This window comes from Macaca fascicularis, chromosome 17 (genome assembly GCF_037993035.2).
Source record: "Macaca fascicularis isolate 582-1 chromosome 17, T2T-MFA8v1.1".
NCBI classification, from domain to species: Eukaryota; Metazoa; Chordata; class Mammalia; order Primates; family Cercopithecidae; genus Macaca; species Macaca fascicularis.
In genome coordinates, this window is record NC_088391.1 from 99860280 (window position 1) to 99884459 (window position 24180).

At 38.0% G+C, this 24180-nt stretch overlaps 1 protein-coding gene across 12 annotated transcripts in view; it reads left to right on the top strand.

The window, feature by feature from the left end:
• MYO16 (myosin XVI) overlaps nt 1–23745 on the top strand; it is a 698554-nt gene extending 674809 nt beyond the window's left edge. For all 12 annotated transcript variants that reach the window (XM_045377420.2, XM_005586232.4, XM_074021383.1 and 9 more), the window contains one exon: nt 22325–23745. In XM_045377420.2, the coding sequence (XP_045233355.2) occupies nt 22325–22552 (228 nt within the window). In that variant the 3' untranslated portion in view covers nt 22553–23745. The remainder of the gene's footprint in view (nt 1–22324) is intronic.
• Nucleotides 23746–24180: the final 435 nt, after the last annotated feature.

Below are 24180 nucleotides of genomic sequence, written 5' to 3' on the forward strand. Positions count from 1 at the left end.
GTAGCTGGGATTACAGGCATGCGCCACCACACCTGGCTAATTTTTTTTTTTTTTTTTTTGAGACAGAGTCTCTGTTGCCCAGCCTGGAGTGCAGTGGCTCAATCTTGGCTCACTGCAACCTGCACCTCCCAGATTCAAGCGATTCTACTGCCTCAGCCTCCTGAGTAGCTGGGACTACAGGACATGCCACCACGCCCAGCTAATTTTTATTTTTATTTTTTAATAGAGACAGGGTTTCATCATGTTAGCCAGGATGGTCTCAATCTCCTGATCTTATGATCTACCCACCCAGGCCTCCCAAAGCGCTGGGATTACTGTTGTGAACCACTGCACCCTGGCCTATTTTTTTTTTTTTTTTTTTTTTTTTTTTAGTAGAGACGGGGTTTCACCATGTTGGTCAGGCTGGTCTCGAACTCCTGCCCTCAAATGGTCCGCGCCCCCTGGCCAAAGTGTTAAGATTGGAGGAGTGAGCCACCATGCCTGGCTGTGACTATGTTTTTAAAGAGGAAAAAGTCTTGTGATATTTCTACAAGCTCGCCTTGTAGATGGGAAATCTGCAATTAGCAATATTATTGTATAGTGGAGGAGAAACGAAGTAATTGGAAACATCTGGCTAACTGTAAATTCTAGGTAACAATTTCAATATTAACTTAATTGGTTTTTAAAGTGAAGAAAGTAAGAAAAGAACTAGATAAGAATCCCAGATTCATTGTTTATCATGTAAGTGCACAAAAAGGTAACTCTGGGGGTCAATTAAAGAAAATACATGTAACATGCCTACCGTGCTGCCTGGAATACTGTAGGTGCTAAAAAAAAAAAGAAAAGAAAAGAAAAAAAGCAAAAAGCTTGCTTGCTCTTGTTATTATGATATTCCTTTCTTTGCATGGTCAATATTCTAAAAACCAGCTCTGATTTTAACATTGTAGATGCCATCTAAAATATGTAGGAGATTAGAGATTAGATTGGATCAAGAGAACCCAATATTTTTCTGGGATTTTGTTAAAATCTATTATATGTGTGATTTTTAAAACATGTTTTATTAGGCAATAGTATAAACTTAGAAAGAAACAGTGATTAATGAAACACCCACCTTTAGTAAGTCTTAACATTTTGCATTATTACCTTAGAGCTACATTTTTGGAAAAACAGGTATCCTAGTTCTCAGTCTCATCCCTGCCTACCACACCAGAAGGGAATCATCACAATGAAGTTTGCACGTAGCCCTTCATCCATGTTTGCACCTTTACTGAGCATAGGTGTACTCACAAATCATATCATATTCACAAGTAATAACCAATGCTATGCATGCTTTTAAAGTGTAAAAAAATCTCACTTTCTACAGATTATTCTGCAAACCGCTTCTTATTGTTGCTGCGGTAGGACTTTTTTTTTTTTTCCTTTTCGATACATGTTCCTCCCACTTGTTATTTTATTCTCAGTATTAGCTCCAGGTGAAATGTACAGACTTTAGGGTTGACACCTGTAGTCCCAGCTCTCGGGAGGCTGAGGCAGGAGGATCACTTGAGCTCAGGAGATCGAGGCCACGCTGAGCTGTCTTCACACCATTGCACTCCAGCCTAAGCAACAGAGACCTTGTCTCAAAAAAAAGAAAAAAAAACTAAACTAAATTAAAAAACAACTTTAGGGCTGAGGTATCGATACAATGAGAAACTATTGATGACCAGCACATACTTAGTGCAAAATTATATTCATATTCCTTCAACAAGCATGGCAGGGAGCAAGCTCAGGAGGAGAAGAAAGCATTAGGGACTGAAGGACAGGTGTCACACGACCTGCTGCTGCTGGCCCTAGGGTGCTGGTGCCTCGAGGGGCCAGATGAGCACAAAACAGATGGTGTTTTCCTGTGGTCTGTTGTGTTGGGGTCCACAGAAAACCTAATTCTGTGATCTCCACAAAAGATGCAGGGAGATTGATGATGCTGTGTGCTCAGTGCCAATATGCAGGTCATTTTGTAGTTTACAACTTCACTAGAGGACTAGAAGTTACAGCACCCAAGGGTGTGAGCATACATTCTGGCCAGTGACTCTATAAGCTTTTCAACACACAGACACACACACACCACACATGCACACACAATCATATTGCTTTTTAGGTGCAAACATGCCTCCTCCATTGGAAACTTTTCTGAGGAACAAGTTCCATGTAAATGTGGTCATGGCATTTCTTAAGAACATGTTTACAGGTTGACCAAAGCGAGTAGAAAACTTACATCAAAATCGTTTCCAAGTTATCAAGGTTACAAGTCATGCTACAATTAGCATCACTGAGAATGCCTCTAACTTACAATTGGGAAAAAAAAGTTGCCAAAGATTCCCCTAGAAATGGAAGTACTAAGTTTCTGCTCATGGACTTTTTCAACCACAGTGGTTATTGCCAAATTACTCCCCTACAAGGTTAAATCAGCGTATATACTTCTAGAAGGGAGTGAAGTTTTCTATCTCTCCTGGTAAGCGCCTGGTTTAATTATTCATTTTAATTTTTGCCAATATGATCAATGTAAAATGGATCTTATTGTGGTTTTATTATATTTCCTGGTTGCCAAGCAGTATTTTCACATATTCTCAGACTTGTTAATCCAAACACATCCTTTTCTTATTTCCTAACTGGTTTTCATGATTTTCTTGATGATGTTAGGAATTTTCTACGTATTCTGAATAATATTCCTTGCCAGTTTCATGCATGGCAAACATTTTGCTTGTTGTGTTTTCTTGGTCTGTTTAGCTAGAAGTTTATCAATGTGATTGATTTTTTTAAAGTAGCTTTTGATTTTATTGATTTTTTTCTATTGTTTTCCTGTTTTGTTGATTTCTGTTGTTTTTATTTCCTTGTCTTTTGCTTTCTTTGGGTTTAATTGTCTCTATTTCTGCTCTCTTAAATAGGTAGCATAGATCACTGACTTGAAGTGTTTCTTTTCTCCTAATAAAAGCATTTAATAGAGTTATAAATTTCCATCTCAACACTGGAATAGCTGCATCCCACAAATCTTAATTTGTTTTGTTTCCATTTTCATTCAGTTCAAAATATTTTCTAATTTCCCATGGGGCTTTCTGTTTGGCTAACACTGATACTTTCCAAGTATTTGGGGTTTTCCGGGTACCTTTCTGCTACTGAATTCTCCTTTACTTCCGCTATGATCTGAGGGCATACCTTGTATGATTTCAGTTCTCTTAAATGTACTAAAATGTTTTTATGGCCCAGGATATGACCTGTCTGGGTGAAATTTCCCTGTGCACTGGAACAAAAATGTGTATTCTACTTCCATTGTGTGGAGTCGTCTGGAAGTGTGGATTAGGTCTGTTTGGTTACTTGTGTCCACTTCCACATCTCTGCTGGCTTTCCGTGTTCATTTTTCATCTATTCCTGAGAGAAGAGCACAGAAGTCTCCAGCTGTACCGTGGCTTTGTCCGCACCTTTCAGTTTCATCAGTTTTTGCCTCATGCATTTGGAAGCTATATTTTAGATACAAAGACTTAAAATTATTGCATCTTTTTTGGCGAAGATCTATTCATCATTATACAATTTCATTTTTTATTTGTATTTCTTTAAGTCTACTTTGTCTGAAATTAATAAAGCCACTCCATTATTTTGTTCATTGTCTGCAAGGTATATTTTTTCATCCTTTACTTTTTAAAAATAGCTTTATCAAGATATAAGTCACATACCACAAAACTCATGCATTTAAGTTATGAACATTCAGTGTTTCTTTGTAACTTCTTAATGTTGTGCAACTATCTCTACAATCTAACTTTAGAACTTTTTGCCTCCTCCCCACAAAAAATTCACCCCTTCACTTTAATGTATTCATCTTTCTATATTTGACATGAGATTTCTGTAGGCAACATAACAGATGAGTCTTATTTATTTTTATCCAATCTGACAACCTTTCATGAGACCATTTCTATTAATGTGATTATTGATATGGTTAGATTTAGGTATGTGTTAGATAGGTTCTCTAGCGGGGCAGAACTAACATGATAGATGAATATATAAAGGGGAGTTTGTTAAGGAGAATTGACTCACACTGTCACAAGGTGAAGTCCCACGATAGGCCATCTGCAAACTGAGGAGCAAAGAAGCCAGATTTGAGTTCCAAAACCTCAAAAGTCGGGAAGCTGACAGTGCAGTCTTTAGTCTGTTACCAAAGGCCCAAGAGCCCGTGGCAAACCACTGATACAAGTCCAAGAGTCCAAAAGCTGAAGAACTTGGAGTCCAATGTTCAAAAGAAGGAAGCAGGGCCGGGCACAGTGGCTCATGCCTGTAATCCCAGCACTTTGGGAGGCCGACGTGGGTGGATCACCTGAGGTTGGGAATTCAAGTCCACCTGGCCAACATGGTGAAAACCCATCTCTATTAAAAATACAAAAATTAGCTTGGTGTGGTGGTGCATGCCTGTAATCTCAGCTATTCAGGAGCCTGAGGCAGGAGAATTGCCTGAACCCGGGAGGCGAAGGTTGCAGTGAGCAGAGATAGCGCCATTGTACTTCAGGCTGGGCCACAAGAGCAAAACTCTGTCAAAAAAAAAAAAAAAGGAAGCATCCAGCATGGGAGAAAGATAAAGGAAGGAAGACTCAGCAAGTCAGGTCCTTCCATGTTCTTCCTTCTGCTTTATTCTCGCAGTGCTGGCAGCTGATTAGATGGTACCCACCCAGATCAAGGGAAGATCTGCCTCTCCCGAGTCCACTGACTCAAATGTTAATCTCTTTTGGCAACACCCTCACAAACACACCCAGGATCAATACTTTACATCCTTCAATCCAATCAAGTTGACACTCAATATTTACCATCACAAGGTATATTAGTTTTATTATGTGTTTTTCTGATTGTCCCTGCTGTTTTCATTCTTCTGTTTCTTTACCATGACTTCTTTCAGATTATTTGGATATTTTTTAAATTCCATTTTACATTACCTATTGGTAAATTAAAATTGTAATATATGCACATCTAATTTCAGTCTACCCTGGTCAACTGTCTTGGTCCCATCACCCTCTATCACCCATCTTTACTTAGCAATTGACCCATGTGCTACATCTATGTACATTGAAACCCCCCAGGCCGTGTTGTAAGTTTTCCTTTCAACAGTCATACAGAGAGAAAATAGTGGGGGAAAAAACATCATCTTTTATGTTAACTCAATATTTACAATTTCTGTTGCTCTCCTTCATTTCTGAAATTCTGAGTTTCTTTCTGGTATCATTTTACATCAGCTTAAAGATCTCCCTTTAGCATTTCATTTAGAGTACGCCCAAGAAATCTTAGTTTTCTTTAGCTGAGCATGCCATTATTCTGCCTTCGTTCTCTACGTTTTGATTCCCTACTACGATTTGTTTGTGTTTTGTTGTTGCTGTTTTTTTAACTTTCCCAATTCCTCGATAGATGTTTTGTATTTTATACAAAGTTTTAGTTGTAATCAGTGAGAGAATTAGTCTGTAGTGGGCTTACTGGTTTATGTGTTTATCCCACATAAAGTTTTAATGTTATTATAGTCAAATTGATTAATCCTTACCTTTAGGGTTTGTACTTTTGTCATTCTGTTTAAGAAAATCTTTCTTATACAATTTTTTAAGGAAAAAAAATTATTTTACTGCTGCCTGCCATAAAGATATTATTCTATTATATTTTTATAACGTTTAGGTTTCTTTTTTACATTTAGGGATTTAAGCTACCTGGACTTTGTTTTTGAGAATGGTGTGAGTTAGCAATGTAATTTTACATTTTTTTCTGTACAGATAACAATTGTTCTGCACTTTTTACAACATTAGGCCATGCTTCTGGCTTCTTCCTAATACTGAGTATGTCAACTCAGTGACATATAATCAGTCAGTGTAATATAATCATTTGTGTGTGTGTGTGCACGCCTTCATAGACTTGTGAGCTTATAGAGAGTGCATTAAATGCATCTTAATCACTTTTGAATTCCAAACACAAAGCACTCAATAATTTGCTGGCTCAGTGTAATTGTTAACCAGTAGCAGCTCCAGAAGAATTAAGAGAAGCTGACTGATATATTATTCCCTAACTTTATTAGATATTTTAAATTTAATCCCATGTTAAAAATGTATCAATAAACTTGGTAATTAGGATCACAGGCAGTTGTTTCACTGGTTGGAGGGAATTAAAGTGAAGTCACATTTTATACAGTGATTGGCTTCTAAAATTATTTAATTTGAAAGTGACATATGATGAAAATGACTCTGGAACATCCTTACATTACCTATCAAGAATAATATGCAAGGTTTGTAACTCCATTCAGTTATATGCATCCATGTATAAGCAATGCATAAAGCAACTTAAAGCATATAATAATATACATTTAGCATTTTGAATTCCAAGTGAGTGGATTGCATAAAATTGAATTTTCAGGCTGGGTGTGGTGGCTTATGTCTGTAATCCTAGCACTTTGGAAGGCCGAGGCGGGCGGATCACCTGTGGTCAAGAGTTTGAGACAATCCTGGCCAAAATGGAGAAACCCTGTCTCCACTAAAAATACAAAAATTAGCCAGGCGTGGTGGCAGACGCTTGTAATTCCAGCTACTCAGGAGGCTGAGGCAGGAGAATCACTTGAACCCCAGAGGTGGCGTTTTCAGTGAGCCAAGATCGCGCCACTGCACTCCAGCCTAAGGGACAAGAGCGAAACTCCGTCTCAAAAAAAAAAAAAAAAAAAAAGAATTTTCAAAGGCTCATTCATTGATCAAAAGATGTTTATTGAGGTTCTGCTTGTACTAGGCACAGGTCTAGGCACGTGGAATACTTTGTCTACAAAGCAAACTTGCTTGCCCTCATAGAAGTTAAATTCTAGCATGGAAAAATAAGCAATATTTAAGTAAAATGTGTAATATATAAAAGGAAAAATCACATGGAAAAAAGAAAATGTTGAACAGGGTAAGCAGGGTTGGAAGGGTCAGACTGGAGAGTGGTGAGGAAGAAGGTTGGGCTGAGTTGCAACTGTAAATCAGGGATCAACAAAAGCCTCCCTGAGCAAAGACATGGAAGTCAGGGAGAGACCCGTTCTGACGTCAGGGCAGAGTGTTCCAAGCAAAGGGAGCAGCCAAGGCCCTGAGGTAGGAGCATGCCTGCATTGCAAAAAGGCCGGTGTGGCTGCAGTGAGATTACTCTACTTGTCACTAGATGTTCAAGTAGGGTCGAAATTACTTTAAGTGTTAATTCTAGGAAAGAGATACTTTCCAGTTGTGAACTACAGCAAGAGGCTAAATATAAAATACCAATTATGACTATATTATATTACAACTTTCTTTAATCTGTTCAGAGTATAAGTAAAGGTTAAATGTTTGCCTTTTTTTTTGTAAGAGGAAAATATTAGACATATAGCTCTGTTTCTGCTCAAGATATCAGAGAATTGGAAGAGAGACTCCAGGGAACCTGGGCCCCATATTTTCTGATAATTTTGAAAGCGAAATTCAGGCTAAAAGAATAGAAGGATTTCCATTATGCTGAAATAGAGTCAGCTAACACTGATGAAGGTATGTGTTTTATGACCTCAGTAGACCTAGTAGACCTGATTTTTCTCTGATTTTTATGATTGCATTATTATTTGAAACTGTCATTTTGTAATTCTGACTCTGTTTCTAAAACAGATGAGCTGTGATATTGGAAAGAAGTGTCATTCAGTCAATGATATAAAAAGTCTAGATTTTGAAGCCCAAATGGATTTAAATTAATTTTATACACTTACAGGTGATTTTTACTGTTTCTGGAAAGGAATATTAATTTAAAATATTTGCTTTTATATTTTGCCTACTTTAGCAGAGTCTTGCCTCTTTTCCTTCCTAATCCTTCCTGACATCTGTTTTTCTTTTCTCTAGCATTTGTACCCACGTTATTTGCTCTGACAGCATCTTAAGGGCAATGTAATTGAGCCCAGAGTCATAGTGGCAGATGCTGTGCCTGCCAAATTCATGCCTTCTTTTTCTTAATCATAAAGCTAAACTACATGTCCCAGTATCCCTTGTGGTTAGGGGTAGTCATCTGACCGAAAATAGCCAATGGAATGAGAACCATAGTGAGGGGCACCTCACATAGCCCATGCAAACCAACCTTGACTATCTTCTATGACCTTTCTCAACCCAAAACTGGATACAGAATCCTCCAAGACTCAGAATCCTCCAAGACTCAGGTTCACTTATGGTGACAAAAAAGGTCATCCACTCATCAGATTCTGGCCTCAATATGAGCAAGAAATATCCTCCTTTTGTGCCAAACCACTGATATTTATGATTTATCTGTTATAGCATCTTGGGTAACATAACTGGGACCTCTTCATCATTTATTTGCTTAATATTTTATTGTTGCTGTTAGGCATTAATATTTGTAGTACCTAAGTTTAACTTCCATTATTCAGTAATCTTTATTCTTTAAGATTTAAGATAGCCAAAATCATGCCTCTTAATGTCTTCCAGTGATAGAATTATAGGAATATTATTAATAAGAAATTATAATACAAAATAATGATCAGTTGGTCCTCCATCAAGCTACCCTTTATACATACTCTCTTTCTCTCTCCCTCTCTCTCACACACACACACAGTGTTCTCTATGTGTATATAGTTTGTAACTCCTAAAACTTCTTCAAAAATAAATGAACTTAATTTTGCTGAAGGAAGAAGTGAATTCCCTGTAATAAATTGGGCACCCTGAGAAATAGAAATATTTTAATAGGTTCAGAACTCTTTGAGTGCGTTTAGTAATGATACAGAAGTGCCTTTCTTACCTCCAGTTCTCAAGTGGGTGACTCTAACAGGTCACTGCATTTTGGAGTTGTTCATTGATCCCATTGATTTGATAATCTGTACCCCTTTCCAATTATAGCTAGTGTTTTAAAATCTAGTTGAATTGGGTTCTATTATAGTCCAGCTTCATAAAATTATTTTCTTCATTCGTATTTAATTTTATTTAAGACTGTTACACACGATTAAATAACATGATTATTTCTGGAAAAAATATTTTGAGAAATTACTAAATGAATAGTTAAACTGTGTCCTGCGAAACAATGTAAATTAAGATACAGGCTAATGTAGCAGGTTGGGGGAAGTATTCTTCTACTTGACTTCTCTCTCCTTTAAGGCTATGGGTGCCATGCTACCATGATTTTGACCCTTGTTTTCCTCACCCTTATTCCTAGGCGTTACCTCCTTTCCTAGTTATTCACAACTCTGTTGTTACTCCAAAGTCTACTGTCAAGTCCTGTACCCACATCTCACAGGGCTTTTCTCTCTCTTGGTTTTATAATAATTATATACATGTAAGCAAAATATGAATACCATTTGTTATACCACTCAACTCAATTGGCCTTTCTTCTTGTTGTGTCTTAGTCATCCTTTCAATCCAGATCAAATCACACATCCCAGTGGCCAGACTGCCTTTAAATGCATTGTTTCTCCTCTGTATTCCAACAGCAGTAATCACATGCAGAAGTTGTTAATCAATTAATGCTATCCTGCCTTGTGAAATTTTTGTACTTATGTCTTGTCTAAACATCTTTATTCATATAATTTTTATGCATTTATGTCTTGTTGCTCAATTTGAACGAAAGCCCCTTGATGGAGGTGGTCAGATAGTGTGGGTCTGGCTTAGTCCTATAGAACCCACCACAGTTCCTTGCATCTTCCTAAAGCTTTGAAGTACATTTATTAATTCACTGACGGGTAAAACTTTTTTGGAAGGCAATGTAATTAATATATATAAAAGTTGACTAAACTCAATTGCACCTGAAATGGCATTTTGACTCTACCATTTTCTAGCCAAGGGACTTTAGGCTTGAAAGGTGACTTTCTGCATCTGTGAAATGAGGCTAATGATGTTGAACCTGCATATTTCACACGATTGTGAGTGTCTACTAGAGTACTAACGTTTGAAAGTGCTTTAAGGGTATAAAATAATATCCTGAAGATGATACTAGAAACCTTGAAGAGGCATCTATCCGGCAGGGAATTTTAATTCGGATGTATAAACCAGGACGATTGTAGGGAAGAAAAATAGAATTCCAGGGTGTTCCACATATATCTGGTTGGGTTGAAATATAGAGACTGTGTCAGAATGGATGATGACGAGGCTAGAATAATTCAGTGTGGCCAGAAAATACAGAACTTTCTCAAAGCATATGGGCTTGATTCTTTCTTTAGGCTAGGGGAAAGCAGTGGCATTAAAGATTTTTGAGCAAGCAAATTATATAGACAGATTTTTTTTTCTCCCTAAAGAAAGTGGCAAGAGAACAGAGTTCATACAAAATCCTTATCCTAAATGTCACAAATTAATTATATTGCATGATTTGTAGTAAAATTTTAAGTTTCTATTTTTTAACTTTCAGTTGGTATGAGGAAACATACATTCTCTCATTGGAGTCCATTTTTACTCATAACTATGTGTGGAGAGGTTAAAATCAGTTGCTAAATGCAAAAATAATTATATTTAAATTATACTAAGTGTGTTCTAATATAATGTTATTTATTATAAAAGTGAAGAATAGTTGTTGATTCTTTTTAGGAAATTAAAGCATCCAGATAAGGTAAAAATTGCAAATCCTCTCTCTTGCTTCCCTCCCTCACTATTGTCCAGATATAGCTCCTCTTGTTTCCAATAAAAGTGAGTTTTAAAGGATATTTTCCCCTTTGTTTAAACTTTAAGCAACAAAGGAAACAAAATTCCAAGAATGAATTTAATTGTATTGCTATATAAATGAACATTTCTGAATTAGGAAGGACCAATTCTTTTAAAAAACCACAAGTGCTGTTTTGACTTTCAGATATTTTTCTTGGTATTTTAGAAGTGTAGATATATGTAAGCTTTTAATCAAAGACTTCTTAAAAATCACACTTTATGCTATATCTTTAGGATTTATTTAAGTAGACTTTGGTTTTACAGACTGTTTTTTTAAAATTTCTTTTTTGAACATTTTTTATTCTTCTACATCTTGTTAGCACCAAGTAGAAATGGGATTTGCATTTGAAACACTAATATTCACTATTCAGTCAGCTAAGACATTTCCTTCTTTTAATTTCCATAAATGTCAGTAAATGCCTCTTTTCACCTTTGGGTGAATAGTCAATAGAAAAATCAATTCTGTGACAAATGAACAGCAACATGATTTTACATATGAATTATTTAACAAAGACTATTTTTATCCTTGAAGGGAAAGACTGAAGTTAAAAATCAGCAGCAAATTATTAATTTACATTTATTAATACGATCCACAGGAATGCATATCCATAGAAAGTAAAGAAATTTTATAGCGTATGTTTAATTAGTTCATGCCCTAGACCTCATAATTGCCCAATAGGAAATTATTGAAAATTATTAAATATATAAATAAGCTATAAACCTCATTAAGCCTTTAGATCACGTTGTATTTTTGTCCAGGTTGTGAGAGATTTAGTGTTTTGTAACGCCTGATAATAAGTGAACTAATTACAAGTGTCTCACTTTAGAGAAAACACTGGCATAACCTCCGTTTTTACATCACTTTATCAAACTCTGTCTTCTTATCTAATTGATAGCTCCTGGGTGTTGGAAGACACAAGATACTTTACAGTACAAGTACAGAAATGGAAAGTAGATTCATGTCTTGAATGTCTAAATTTCAAATCACCAAGGTTTTCTCAATAACAGAATAAAATCATTTTTTAAAGCCCCGTACTGGGTTGTCAAGTTAGTAATCACCAGTATCTTAAGTAGCATTGTAATTTTCTAAGAATTACCATTGCTATGAAGGAATCTTCTCGTTGAAAATGTAATGAATGGAAGGGAATTTGTTTGAGGGTGAGTATCCCAACCCAGAGGGAAATGCATCTGGACCAAGAACTTTTATGTATGTGTTTGCACATTCTAGGAGCTTGAAATGCTTTCCTGGTGTTTGGAGGCAGAGACATTTATTGAATGTAAATGACTTAGCTTTTACCTTACATAATCCTTTCTTAAGAGCAGAAAGGAGAACATAGGGGTGTTAGAGGTTTAACCGAGGCCACATTTTAGGTGGTCTAAACTGACAGGAGCTTGTTTATGAGTAATGCTGGCCTCACCCTAAGTGCTCCAGTAATAGTGCCTTGGCCACCAATGTTTGTGGAATGGATCCCTTTGTCAATTGCTTTGGACGTCAGATTTTCCTAGCTCCCTATAAACTGTGACTTTCCTGTCTCATTACAGAACTGCAAGTGGCCCCCAAACTTTGAAGCTTTCAGCTCTCTTTTGAATGTCAACTTTAAAAATAAAAATTACAGAATAACTAGCAAGCGTCTTATTAGCTTATTCACCAAACAATTTTGTTTTCAGAGACATTAAACTGTCAGAGAGCCTGTGCACTTTTCTAAATGCCTGGGTTTTGTACCTGTTATAGAACAGTATGATTTTTTCCATGCCATCCCAAAACAATAATTTTGGACATTTTAAGTTTATTTAATCGCTTAACCCTAAGGCACTGCGTTCTTCAGCTACCAGGAGTCTGTGGTGACTGTCCCCCTCTCCTTCAGCGGCTCCACCCACTAGCCATTCAGATCTATTTAGGCATGTTGAATTCACAGCAAGAAACGGGCATGGGACCACCCACACCCTATGTGATTTCAGAGCAGCCGAGCATTTTTAATAAGTTCCCAGAGCTTTCTAGTGTTTGAAAAACCCTTCACTGAATCTGTGAATGTGAAATACAACTCACGTGTAAGAATGCGTTCAGGGGAAGCCTGGCATTGCTTGAAGGCACTCTCTTATGTTCTATTTCCTGGACTTGATGGAGCTGAGTTGCCCATTTACCCCCAAGATTTTTTTTTAAATGGACCCACACATTTAATACTGTGTGATAATGTTTATCCCTTCTCTCAAACATGGGCCATGCATTCATACACTTACTCCATTTAAACTCTCTAAGCAAGTACACTGGATACTTTGTGCTGGGTAGAGATTAATTTACTCACTTTAGGCTCCAAGGACACCACAGTCTTGTGAAGCAGTAACTAATTCTACCCACATGCAATAGATCAACATTACTCCAACTCTTGTAATGTACATGATACTTTTGAAATGAAAGAAAAAAAATCCCCTTGACCCTTAAAGTTTCTTAAATTATTTTACAATGTTAATTAAATGTATAGACATACAGGGTTACAAACAATCGCCTTATTCTTTGAGCTTTCATTTCAGCTATAAAACCAAAGCAAATTGACCACTTGAGTAGAATAAAAGTCTACAAAAGCAAAATAAAAGTAAAATTCACAACATTGATGTTAGGCATGAGATTTTGTTTAGCTGAAATGACACGACTGTTGGAAGCATGTGTGCCGACTATTCTATTCATCAAGTTGCGTCCAGCTTTGTGTATTTTTCCCACCTTATGCCACTGGCTAACCAAGCCCCTACCACTATTTCTATTTGAACTGACAGCCAGCTTTTGAACTTACCCTACTTTGAAATATCACATAGCTTTTCTTGCAAGAAAAAGAAAATGTATTGCATATTAAATCCATCTGCTCTTTTCTCATTAACCTACAACACTATAAATAATATTACTTCTGTCATCCTACTTGTAAATAAAATACAAAGACAGAAAAAATCTCATTGAGTACTAGCTTGAAATGTAGATATTCAAGATGATACAAACCACAATTACTTTAAAAAGGTATCTTGAGTATATAAATGCAAATACATTTTAAATTGTTGAAGGAATTTGAGGACTCCTGAAAATACAAACCCTCACTTCAGAAGCATTGCATTTAACAACTGTTTAAATAAATCACTAAAATCTCTTTATACTCTTTTTTATCGTATCCCTAAAATTCAAAAAAGCTGTGTTTTCTAATTTTCTTCCTGTAGAACTTTCTTTAGTTTTGAGTCATATATAAATCATAGTTATGTTTTAAATCTAATGTGTTGCTCAGTAGTTTCTGGGTCGCTTTTTAGTAATAAAAGAATGAATTATGTTATATTTATAAAAGGCCATAAATCATGAGAAGTGTGCTTATTTAGCATTATTTAACTGAGTCATCAGGATAGTCATAATTCAGCAGTGTTTAGGGATTTCGTTCGAGTCAAGGAGCTGACCATGGCACAATCGTTACAGCTCATATTTAAACGGCACTCGCTGCTTTTATGAGGCTTTCTTTTAAGACACCTGCATATGTGACTCATACAATCCACACCAAGTTGTTACAAGGCAGGTAATTTCTTGTGGTCCCACTTTACAGGTGAGGAAGCCAGTGAACGCTTGCTCAGCATCGCACAAGTAGATGGCAAAGTTGGGTTCCATCCCAGGCGTTCCGGCTCCAGAGGCCGGGTTTTTCAGCCACACTGACTGTGCTCAAAATCATCCTCCAATTCCACATGGGTTTGTCATTTCATGTTAGAAAATGAAGTTTAATGTCATTGCTGTCACTTGTCAACTGGAAACCCTTCTCCTTGCCTGTTCTTCTTCCCTTTTCTAACTGGTTAGGTGCCCATCTCATTTCTCAATATTCTGATCAAAGGTTCATGAACTTGTGAAGCCCTCTCAGACTTTCCTCCATAAAGCTCCCTTTCCCAAGTAAATGGTTTAATAAAAAAAATTTTTTTTAAATACACCGCCATTTTGCCCCGCTCCATCTCTGTGCCATGTATAACACTTTAAGACATGTGTTTTGTTTGTCTAAAAGCCCTTGAAAAGCAGCGCGTTTGTCCCATTCATGAGGCAGGGAGCTCCTAGAGCAGAGGCGTACAAGGCAAGTGCGAAGGTTTGCGGATGTGGAGCCCTTTGTACTTTCCCAGTCATAACACTTGCCTTCTGGTTCTAAAAGATAATGACTCTGTGGACAAAGACTATCATTAAAAGTTCCAGAAAAGAAAATAAATAAGTGACTCGTTATCTGAAGTGGTGATATGGGGTGAAGATAATAAATCTTTTAAAGCAATGGAAAATGAGCTTTAAGTTAAAAGATACCACTATGGCATCCTTTATATTGTACAAACAAATCAGGATAAATTATACTCGGTGTGAAGCCAGCTGACTCCAACCTCACACTGCCAGCAGCATCCTTAATCCCTAGAGGCACTTTTTCTCTTTCCAAAAAGAAATGGTATCAAAACTAAAGCTTTTGTTACAAAGTCACTATTGCTTTTTTAATGATGATATGTAATTTACTGTGAATATCAAATAATGGTAAAGGAAGCCATGAGTGTTTTTGTTGTTACCAATAGGACATCAGGTTTAAAGAATAGATAAACATTGATTTACATGATTTTACAGCATCGAACATTTTAAATACTTTGTATTGTTTACATAGTACCGGACTGCCATTTAGATAGTGTTCATGATTGTATTTGTTTGTTATTCTAAAATTTTAAAGCTTTGTCTCTACGTGAAAAGTAATTCTTGTGTTTCAGAATCGAATAAGTAAATAGAAATAAAGCAGATTAAATATTTTTAAGGAGTACTGGCCTCCTCTTCTGATCTTCTGTTTCTTGGCTCACAGGTGATAATTTTAAAATGCCCTCTCAGCTAAGTTGAAGGTAGTGACCTATCATACAGTCTTACATAGAATTATAACCTTCATGGTAACATAACCTGTGAAAATTATTTGGTTTTATCTTAAGTCAAGATAAATAATATAAGATGTTAGCATCTTATTTCTGCCATTCTGGCAATTCTTATATACCTAGTAGATTTTACTCAATAGCTATTACTATCTGTAATAGAAAAGAAGAAAATTTCCATGAAATCCCTCAATAAAGGGGTTTATTCTGAATGTTAATTGGTTATTGCAAACATCAGTCAAATTTTTGCTTATCAAAGAACTATGCAAAGTTCTTGTTTGCTGATTCAAATATGGTGTCCTGTACTCACTACATTATTCAAGACTCAATACCCTCATTAAGAAAGGGCTTTCAAAAGGTTTATGTACATAAGTTTCACCTTTTATAAGGTACTTGGGAATTCAGATATTTTTAGTAAACACCGAGAAGCTTTGAAAGGGTAAGAGAGCATTTTTTTCCAAAAAGAGAAGCAATGATTCATGGGATTTGGGACATTTTTTGTCAAAATCCTTCCCGACAAGCCTAATTCAGATGAGCAGCCGCTGAAAGTCACTGTCAGCAGATTGGCAGTGCTGCTATGCTTCTATGGAGTGACTCAAAGTTTTAAGTCTGTTCCTATTATGAAGGTTAAGCAGAGGGTCACATCTAGTGTATTTTTGGTCACTATGAAAAACTGCTGAAAAGAGTTTAGGATTTAGAGGAAATCTGGAGTGGATGTATTTTGTGCTTGGTGTAAGCACAGAGTTGTATGGTCTATCAAACACTAGCATCGAGATAAATACAGCATATGCCATAAGGAGATGGAAGAGTAACACCAACTGCTGGGTAGAGATTTGGATTCTGTTTGTTTGTCTAGTTTTTATGCTTTACTTTGTCTTGTTAGGAATTAGTCTCTATTTTTATATCCTTTTCTCTACAGTTCATGCATATTTTTAGATTAATTGGATATTTATTATTTCACTGTTATATTAACTTTGATTAAATATTACATTATTCTTTTAATAGTTTCACAAAAGGAGAAAACATGCATCCTTGACTCATTGCTTCCTAACAGATTTGATCACTTTGACCACTTTTCTAATACTGCTAGAACCGTAAGACCTCGAAACTCTACTTAATCCCACTAACAAGGTTTTGCAGTTATTGATGGCAGGCACTTGTGTTATTCATGTAATTTAAAGTCTATAAGACATTCCAAGCATATAATTGATATTTACCCATGGGTTTACTAATTCCAGTGTTGTTAATTCCCTCTTACATTTCCATTTATTTTTTCCCCATCTGGAATCATCTTCTTTTACCAAAAAAAAAAAAAAAAATCTTACCTATTTCTTTCTATTAATATGAGGGTTTGATGACAAATTCCCTCATTATCTTTTGTCCGAAAACATCTTTATTTCACTTTTTAAAAAAAAATGTCTTTTATTTCCATCAGTTTTTGGTGAGCAGGTGGTATGTGGTTACACGAGTAAGTTCTTTAGTAGTGACTTGTGAGATTTTGATGCACCCAGCACCCAAGCAGTATACACTGAATCTGATTTGTAGCCTTTTATCAGTCATGCCCTTCAACCCTTTCCTTCCAGTCCCAAAGTCCATTCTGTCATTCTTGTGCCTTTGCAGCCTCATAGCTTAGCTCCCACTTATAAGTGAGAACATACAATGTTTGGTTTCCCATTCCTGAGTTAGTTCACTTAGAACAATAGTCTCCAATCCCATCCAAGTTGCTGCAAATGCCATTAATTCATTACTTTGTATGGCAGAATAGTATTCCATCATACACACACACACACACACACACACACACACACACACACACCATATATATCTATATATCATATATATGATCATACATATGATCATATACGGGGTGTGTGTGTGTATATATATCATATATACCATCATATACCACAGTTTCCTTATCCACTCATTGATTGATGGGCATTTAGGCTGGCTCCACATTTTTGCAATTGTGAATTGTGCTGCTATCAACATGCATGTGCATGTATTTTTTTCATATAATGACTTATTTTCCTCTGGGTAGATACTCAGCAGTGGGATTGCTGGGTCAAATGGTAATTCTACTTTTAGCTCCTTATGGAATTTCCATGCTGTTTTCCATAGTGGTTTTACTGATTTACATACCCACCAGCAGTGTAGAAGAGTACCCTTTTCACCGCATCTACACCAACATTTATTATTTTTTGATTTTTTGATACTGGCCATTCTTGCGGGAGTAAAGTGGTACCACATTGTGGTTTTGATTTGCATTTCCCTCACCATTAGTGATGTGGAGCATTTTTTTCACACGTTTGTTGGGCATTTGTATATCATCGTTTCCCTCACCATAGGTGATGTGGAACATTTTTTCATATGTTTGTGGGGCATTTGTGTATCTTCGTTTCCCTCACCATTAGTGATGTCGAACATTTTTTCATATGTTTGTTGGGTAAATCTTCGTTTCTCTCACCATTAGTGATGTGGAGCATTTTTTCATATGTTTGTGGGGCATTTGTGTATCTTCGTTTCTCTCACCATTAGTGATGTGGAGCATTTTTTTCATATGTTTGTTGGGCATTTGTAAATCTTCGTTTCCCTCACCATAGGGGATGTGGAGCATTTTTTTCAGATGTTTGTTGGGCATTTGTGTATCTTCGTTTCCCTCACCGTTAGTGATGTGGAGCATTTTTCATGTGTTTGTTGGGCATTTGTAAATCTTCTTTTGAGAATTATCTACTCATGTCCTTAGCCCACTTTGAAAGTAATTAATAGATGATGTGAACAAATGGAAACACATCCCATGCTCTTTAATGGGTAGAATCAATATTGTGAAAATGACCATACTGCCAAAAGCAATCGACAAATTCAATGTGATTCCTATCAGAATACCACTGTCATTCTTCACAGAACTAGAAAAAGCAATCCTAAAATTCATATGGAACCAAAAACCCACATAGCCAAAGGAAGACTAAGCAACAAGAAAAAATCTGGAGGCATCACGTTATCTGATTTCAAACTATACTATAAAGCCATCCATAGTCAAACAACATGGTAGTAGTATAAAATAGACAGACCAATGGAACAGAATAGAGAACCCAGAAATACACCCAAATACTTAGCCCACTTATCTTCAACAATGCAAACAAAAACATAAAGTGGGGAAAGGACACCCTATTCAACAAACGGTGCTGGGATAACTGGCAGACCACATGTAGGAGAATGAAACTGGATCCTCATCTCTTACCTTATTCAGAAATCAACTCCAGATAGATCAAGGACTTAAATCTAAGTCCTGAAATTATAAAAATTCTAAAAGATAACATCGGAAAAACTCTTCTAGACATTGGCTTAGGCAAAGACTTTATGACCAAGAACCCAAAAACACATACAATAAAAACAAAGACAATTAGGTAGGATTTAATTAAACTAAAGAACTTTTGTATGGCAAAAGGAACAGTTAGCAGCATAAACAGACAACCCACAGTGTGGGAGAAAATCTTCACAATCTATACATGTGACAAAGAACAAATATTCAGAATCTACAAGGAGCTCAAACAAATTAACAGGAAAAAAAAATCTTATCACCTTCATTTTTGAGGGGTATTTTTCATTCAGTGTAGAATTTTATGTTGACTTTTTTTTTTTTTTTTTCTCTCAGTAATTTAACCAGGAACGTGTTGGCTTCTGGCTTCCAGTGTTTCCATGCAGACATCAGCTTTCACTCTTACTGTAGTTCTCGCTGGGCTGTGTTGGAGAATCAGTCTACCCTTGGTTCTCTCCTAATCCTCAGGCTTAATCCTCCTGTGCCTTTGATTGAGAGGTCTTTGTTCCTCAGCACTGAAAGATGATAGCAGCTAGCCCTGTGTTTCAGAGCTCCCAGCCTGGCTCTGCAACCTTGTGCCCCACACAATTTCAAAATCCAGAAAAAGTTTTAAGATGAGACTGGCCACATGCTGGACGCCATCATCACCCCTGCCAGGTTCTACTTCTGAAGCACCTCTGTCATTGTAGGAGATTTCATTCTGCTTTTTATAAACTTTGGCCTAGGACACCCATCGCCCATGCAGGTGAACAGCTAAACGAGTGTCCCTTGTGGACGATGGCTATGCATTTGAGGATCTACAAGTTTCCAATTTGTTTCTTTAGTTCCATGCAACTCCAAAATACTATGTGGTTTCTCTTTCTTCCAGTAAAAACTCTCTGGATCTGGGGAAATGCTCAGAATTGGCAAGTGTCCCTGGGGGGCGGGGGGAAGCAGCTGGTAATTATCAGTTCACCTCAAAAAGCTTCACTCCATCTGGAATTCTCTCCTTTTGTCAGAATTTCCTGATGTTTTAGAAAAATGACTCTTTTTTGAAATTTTTACAACGGGAACAATAACGTGCTACAGCTATCTGGAAGTGGACGTTCGTCAGTTTTTTTCTAAATAAATGAATATGAAGTTGTGTCATTTAGGAAAGATGGTGTCTCAAGAAAGCTTGGGGAAAATAATCCGTTGACATGGTAGCGATATTCTTCCATCAGCTAAATGTTGTTTCCTAATCTGGTGACATTGTTTTCAGAGATCACTACTGTATGCTAAGTGTGTGCCAAGGAACATAAATATGAATGTTCCATGTCCGCACTAATGAGACTGAAGGGAATGTAACCAGCACAGCACACACTGGTGGAGGATGACGGAGGAGCTGGCACACACTCCTGGACAAACAGAGAGAGATGACTGTGGTCCCATTCAGAAAAAGAAGGGAGGAGGAACGTGGTACAGAGGACTCTAATCCTTAGCCTGTATCAGATCCTAGACGACAATAGTTGGGTTAAGCAAAGTAGACTCACAGCTAAAAGCATATCTTCTTTTGAGAATTGTCTACTCCTGTCCTTAGCCCACTTTGAAAGAAATTATAGATGATGCCAACAAATGGAAACACATGGACTCTTGGGCCAGGCTGCCAGGATCTGTCATTTTCCATGTGGCTTTGGGCAGATTACCTGTCTGCCCTGTTCATGTTTCCTCATCTGCAAAATAGGAGTACCCACTTTACAGGGCTCTTAAGAACTGACGAGTTAATGCCTGGAAGGTGCTTAGGAAAGCACCTAGCACATGTGTAGCCAAAGTGTTCACTAAATAACCTGATTTCATGCTCGCTCCCACCACCCTGTCTTGGCTCCCTCCGCTGAGAGGAGAAGCAATCTGCCCAACAGAATTTCTCATTTCCAGGTCATTCTGATGCAGCCCTAAAGACTGAAAAAAAAAAAAAATTCCTTCTAAGGGGCCCACTCTGCTCTGCAACTCACTCTCTGTTATGTCTAGAAATTGCTTTAGGGACTGAGTAACCATAGTCCTCTTTTCTACCCTGAAGCTCTTCTTTCCTCTGGTTGTCTGTCAGTTCAACTGGGGAGGCTCCTTTTACTAATAACCAGCTCCAGGACTCTAGTTACAGACTCGGAATATGGGTTTGACCTTCATGCTGTAAACATCGTCTCCTTGATCCCAGCCTTTAAAATCCTCTTTCTTGGGGAAACAGTAGGCTCAGGTGTTGGTGTTAGAATTGAGTCTGGAACACTCACTCCCTTTGCTGCTTTCAAGTGACTGTTTTCTACATAAGTGCATAACCACTTGTGTTCTGTTTTATTTTCTCTCATTTTAATGGAGAGGGTTGTGATGAGATAGAAGAAGTGCTGGAATAAAGTAGTCGGTGCTTTGGAGGTAGGATGAGTCATCTCATTTCCTCTGAATTCTCCCCAGTATTCCCATTTGGATTTCCAGAATCTCATTTAAAAAAAAAAAAAAAAAAAAAAACCAATATACTTCCTTAGAATTGCCAGAAACATTGATATCTGCAATGTCCAGCTGCTACAGACTCCTGGCAGCTGGCAGAAGAAGGGTGACCACAGCTACATAGCCAGCTTGTCTTGTGCCCTAGCTGAAGTTGGGGTAAGCTTGGTCTGCAGGGTGTCTCTCTTCAGGGGCCATAGTGATGCAAGATGATGTAGCCAATACAGTTACATGTTTTGATGCTTCCCTGCAAAGGCCCATAATGTTCCCATCTTTGAGAGCTCAGAGTCCGAGAGAGTACACAGTTGCTAATTTAGCTCATTGCTTTGTCTCACTGCCACCAAATAGAGCAGGCAGGTACATACCCCAAAGAGGCTTCAAATATTCTCAAGCACAGCTACCCTGCCTTGAATGAGCTCATTGGATATTTTAGTGACTGCCTTTTGTAACACCTAATGCTTGAAAACATTTTCTACATGAGTGTGGTGTGATTCTGTATTGTCTATGTATGGGCCCCCATGAGTAGGGGTGCATCTTTGGGTCCATGCCTATGGTCGGAAGTGAGGTCATGTAACCCTAATAGTCATGTTTGACTATTAACTATGTGGACAGATGGAGGAGCAGCTCCGAGGATGGAGGGAAGCTTGAGGAAGCTCTGTTAATAGGAAAACATCTATTATGGATAGAAATTAAATGAAGAGAAAGTACAAGTTGCCATAAGAATGAACACAATAATCGAGGGCATAGGTCAAGCAGACATCTGATTCTTTCTTGCAGCCTCTGGAGGTGCAGCTCACATTAACACTCTACCTAGTTCCCAGTGTTTTGTTGCAGTCATCGCCTTAACTCAGCAATTCATAGCCTCCCTAGCTCAGTGCTGTTTCCAGAGGCAGCAGTGCATGGAGACTGAGGAAAGAGGCTGCCTTTTTCAGCGCCAGCCCTGCCCCTTTGTATCCAGGTGTTGCTATGACGCTTCATACTCATTCACAATATTTGGTGCTACCTGTTTTTTTTCCCCCTCTTCCTCCCACAGGTAATCCATCAGCTGAGGCTCTCAGAGAATGAAAGTGTGGCCCTGCAGGAACTCTTGGACTGGAGGAGAAAGCTCTGTGAGGAAGGACAAGACTGGCAGCAGATCCTGCACCACGCTGAGCCCAGGGTGCCTCCCCCACCACCTTGTAAGAAGCCCAGTCTTCTGAAGAAGCCGGAAGGGGCCTCCTGCAACAGGCTGCCGTCTGAGCTCTGGGACACCACCATTTGATGCAGCTTGAACTGCAGACTCACAAAATAGAACTACCTACTGATTCCAGGCTACAACAACAGAAGGCTGCCTTCTGACACACGCTGGGTCTTCCCTCCACGCATTTAGACAAAAAAAGCACAGGACACAGACACTAAATATATGAGATCCCGTGTGTGTGTGTGTGTGTGTGTGTGTGTGTGCGCGCGCATGCGCGCGCGCGTGTGTGTGTATTCTTTCTTATCCATCTCGTGGTGATACACTCTGATTTTCAGGCTCCTCATTTATGGCTCTGTGCTACCCCTAGGTAGCGAGAGAGAGGCTGGGAAAAGGGTGGACGTGGCCAGAGAGGGAGAGTAGCAGAGGAAAGGAGCAATCCATGCACACCCTGTACAGTTGTTTTTCTACGGTTCAACAGTCTGTTTATTGTACTTCCAATGGTTTTATTATAATACAGTATACGGGACATATATTTTATTTCTTTGTAGATATTTGTGTTTTATTGGTATTGTAAACCTGATAATTATTTACATGTTTATTACTGTAATTTTATAACTTTATGCAATTGGTGGTGCTTCCTTTCTTCAAAATACAGATTTTAAAAAATAATTTCTAGATTTTTTTTTTCCTCCACAGTCCTTTTTTTTAACCTAACGCACCTGAAATCTTGAAACTACATTGTTGGTTTAGCTTCGCCTGTGTCACCCCTTGCAAAACTATGAATTGAGTCCCATGTTTTGGGTGTTACTCATGGATGAGGAGGCTGTTCTTTCCTATGCCCTGTATTTCTGGATAAGTGGATTGTGCACCCTTTAGTTCAATTTCACCTCCCGACTTCAGCATAGATCACAGGAAATCACATAGCACTTGGTTAAACACGTATGGCTTCAAATCCATAGCTGGTGGTGTAAAATGGTCATATTCATTCAAAGGTCTACACAGTACAAATGAGCACGCTCCCATGTACTGTTTTGAGCAGTAGGGACTGCATCTCACAACGTTCGTCCCCCAGGACTTCCACTGCATGATTCCCTCGCTGTATATCCTCAACCCTCCCATAATGCAAGGCCTTGTTCATTGATGTGCTTTCGTTGGCTGTGGGAAGTTCTGAGCAGTGGCTCCAGACCACCTTGTCTTGCTACTTGGAACTTTTTATTCATACCAGCCTTTGAAAAGTTACTGTGCCAATAAAGAGGTACAACTGTGTTCTTCTATTGCTTTTGTTGTTGTTATTATTGTCTCCCATTAAGTCTTGTGTTTTCTGGTCAGAGAAGTAGGGACAATGAAGTCATCTCACCCAGACTCCCTTAATGTGGGGGCCATAGCATTGTGCAAACTTTAGACACCAATGATGTGTTTTACAATACAGGCTTTATGATGATTCCGGTATGGTGAGACCATCAGGTCCAGAAGGGAGTCCCGTTGAAAAGACGGCTTGTTATCCTCAGAAATCCCAGAGAAGGGGGCACATAGTACCATCAGAGGGCCACACTGAGGTCAGCCAGGAAGCAGAGGGCATGGGGGAGCCCTTTATTTTAGTCTGCACAACACTGGGAAAGACAAAGCAGGCATAGAACTGGCTGCTTTGAGAAATGTCAGTGGGTTCTGGGGTGCGGGAACCACCCCTGCCTGTCTGGGACCTGGCCTTG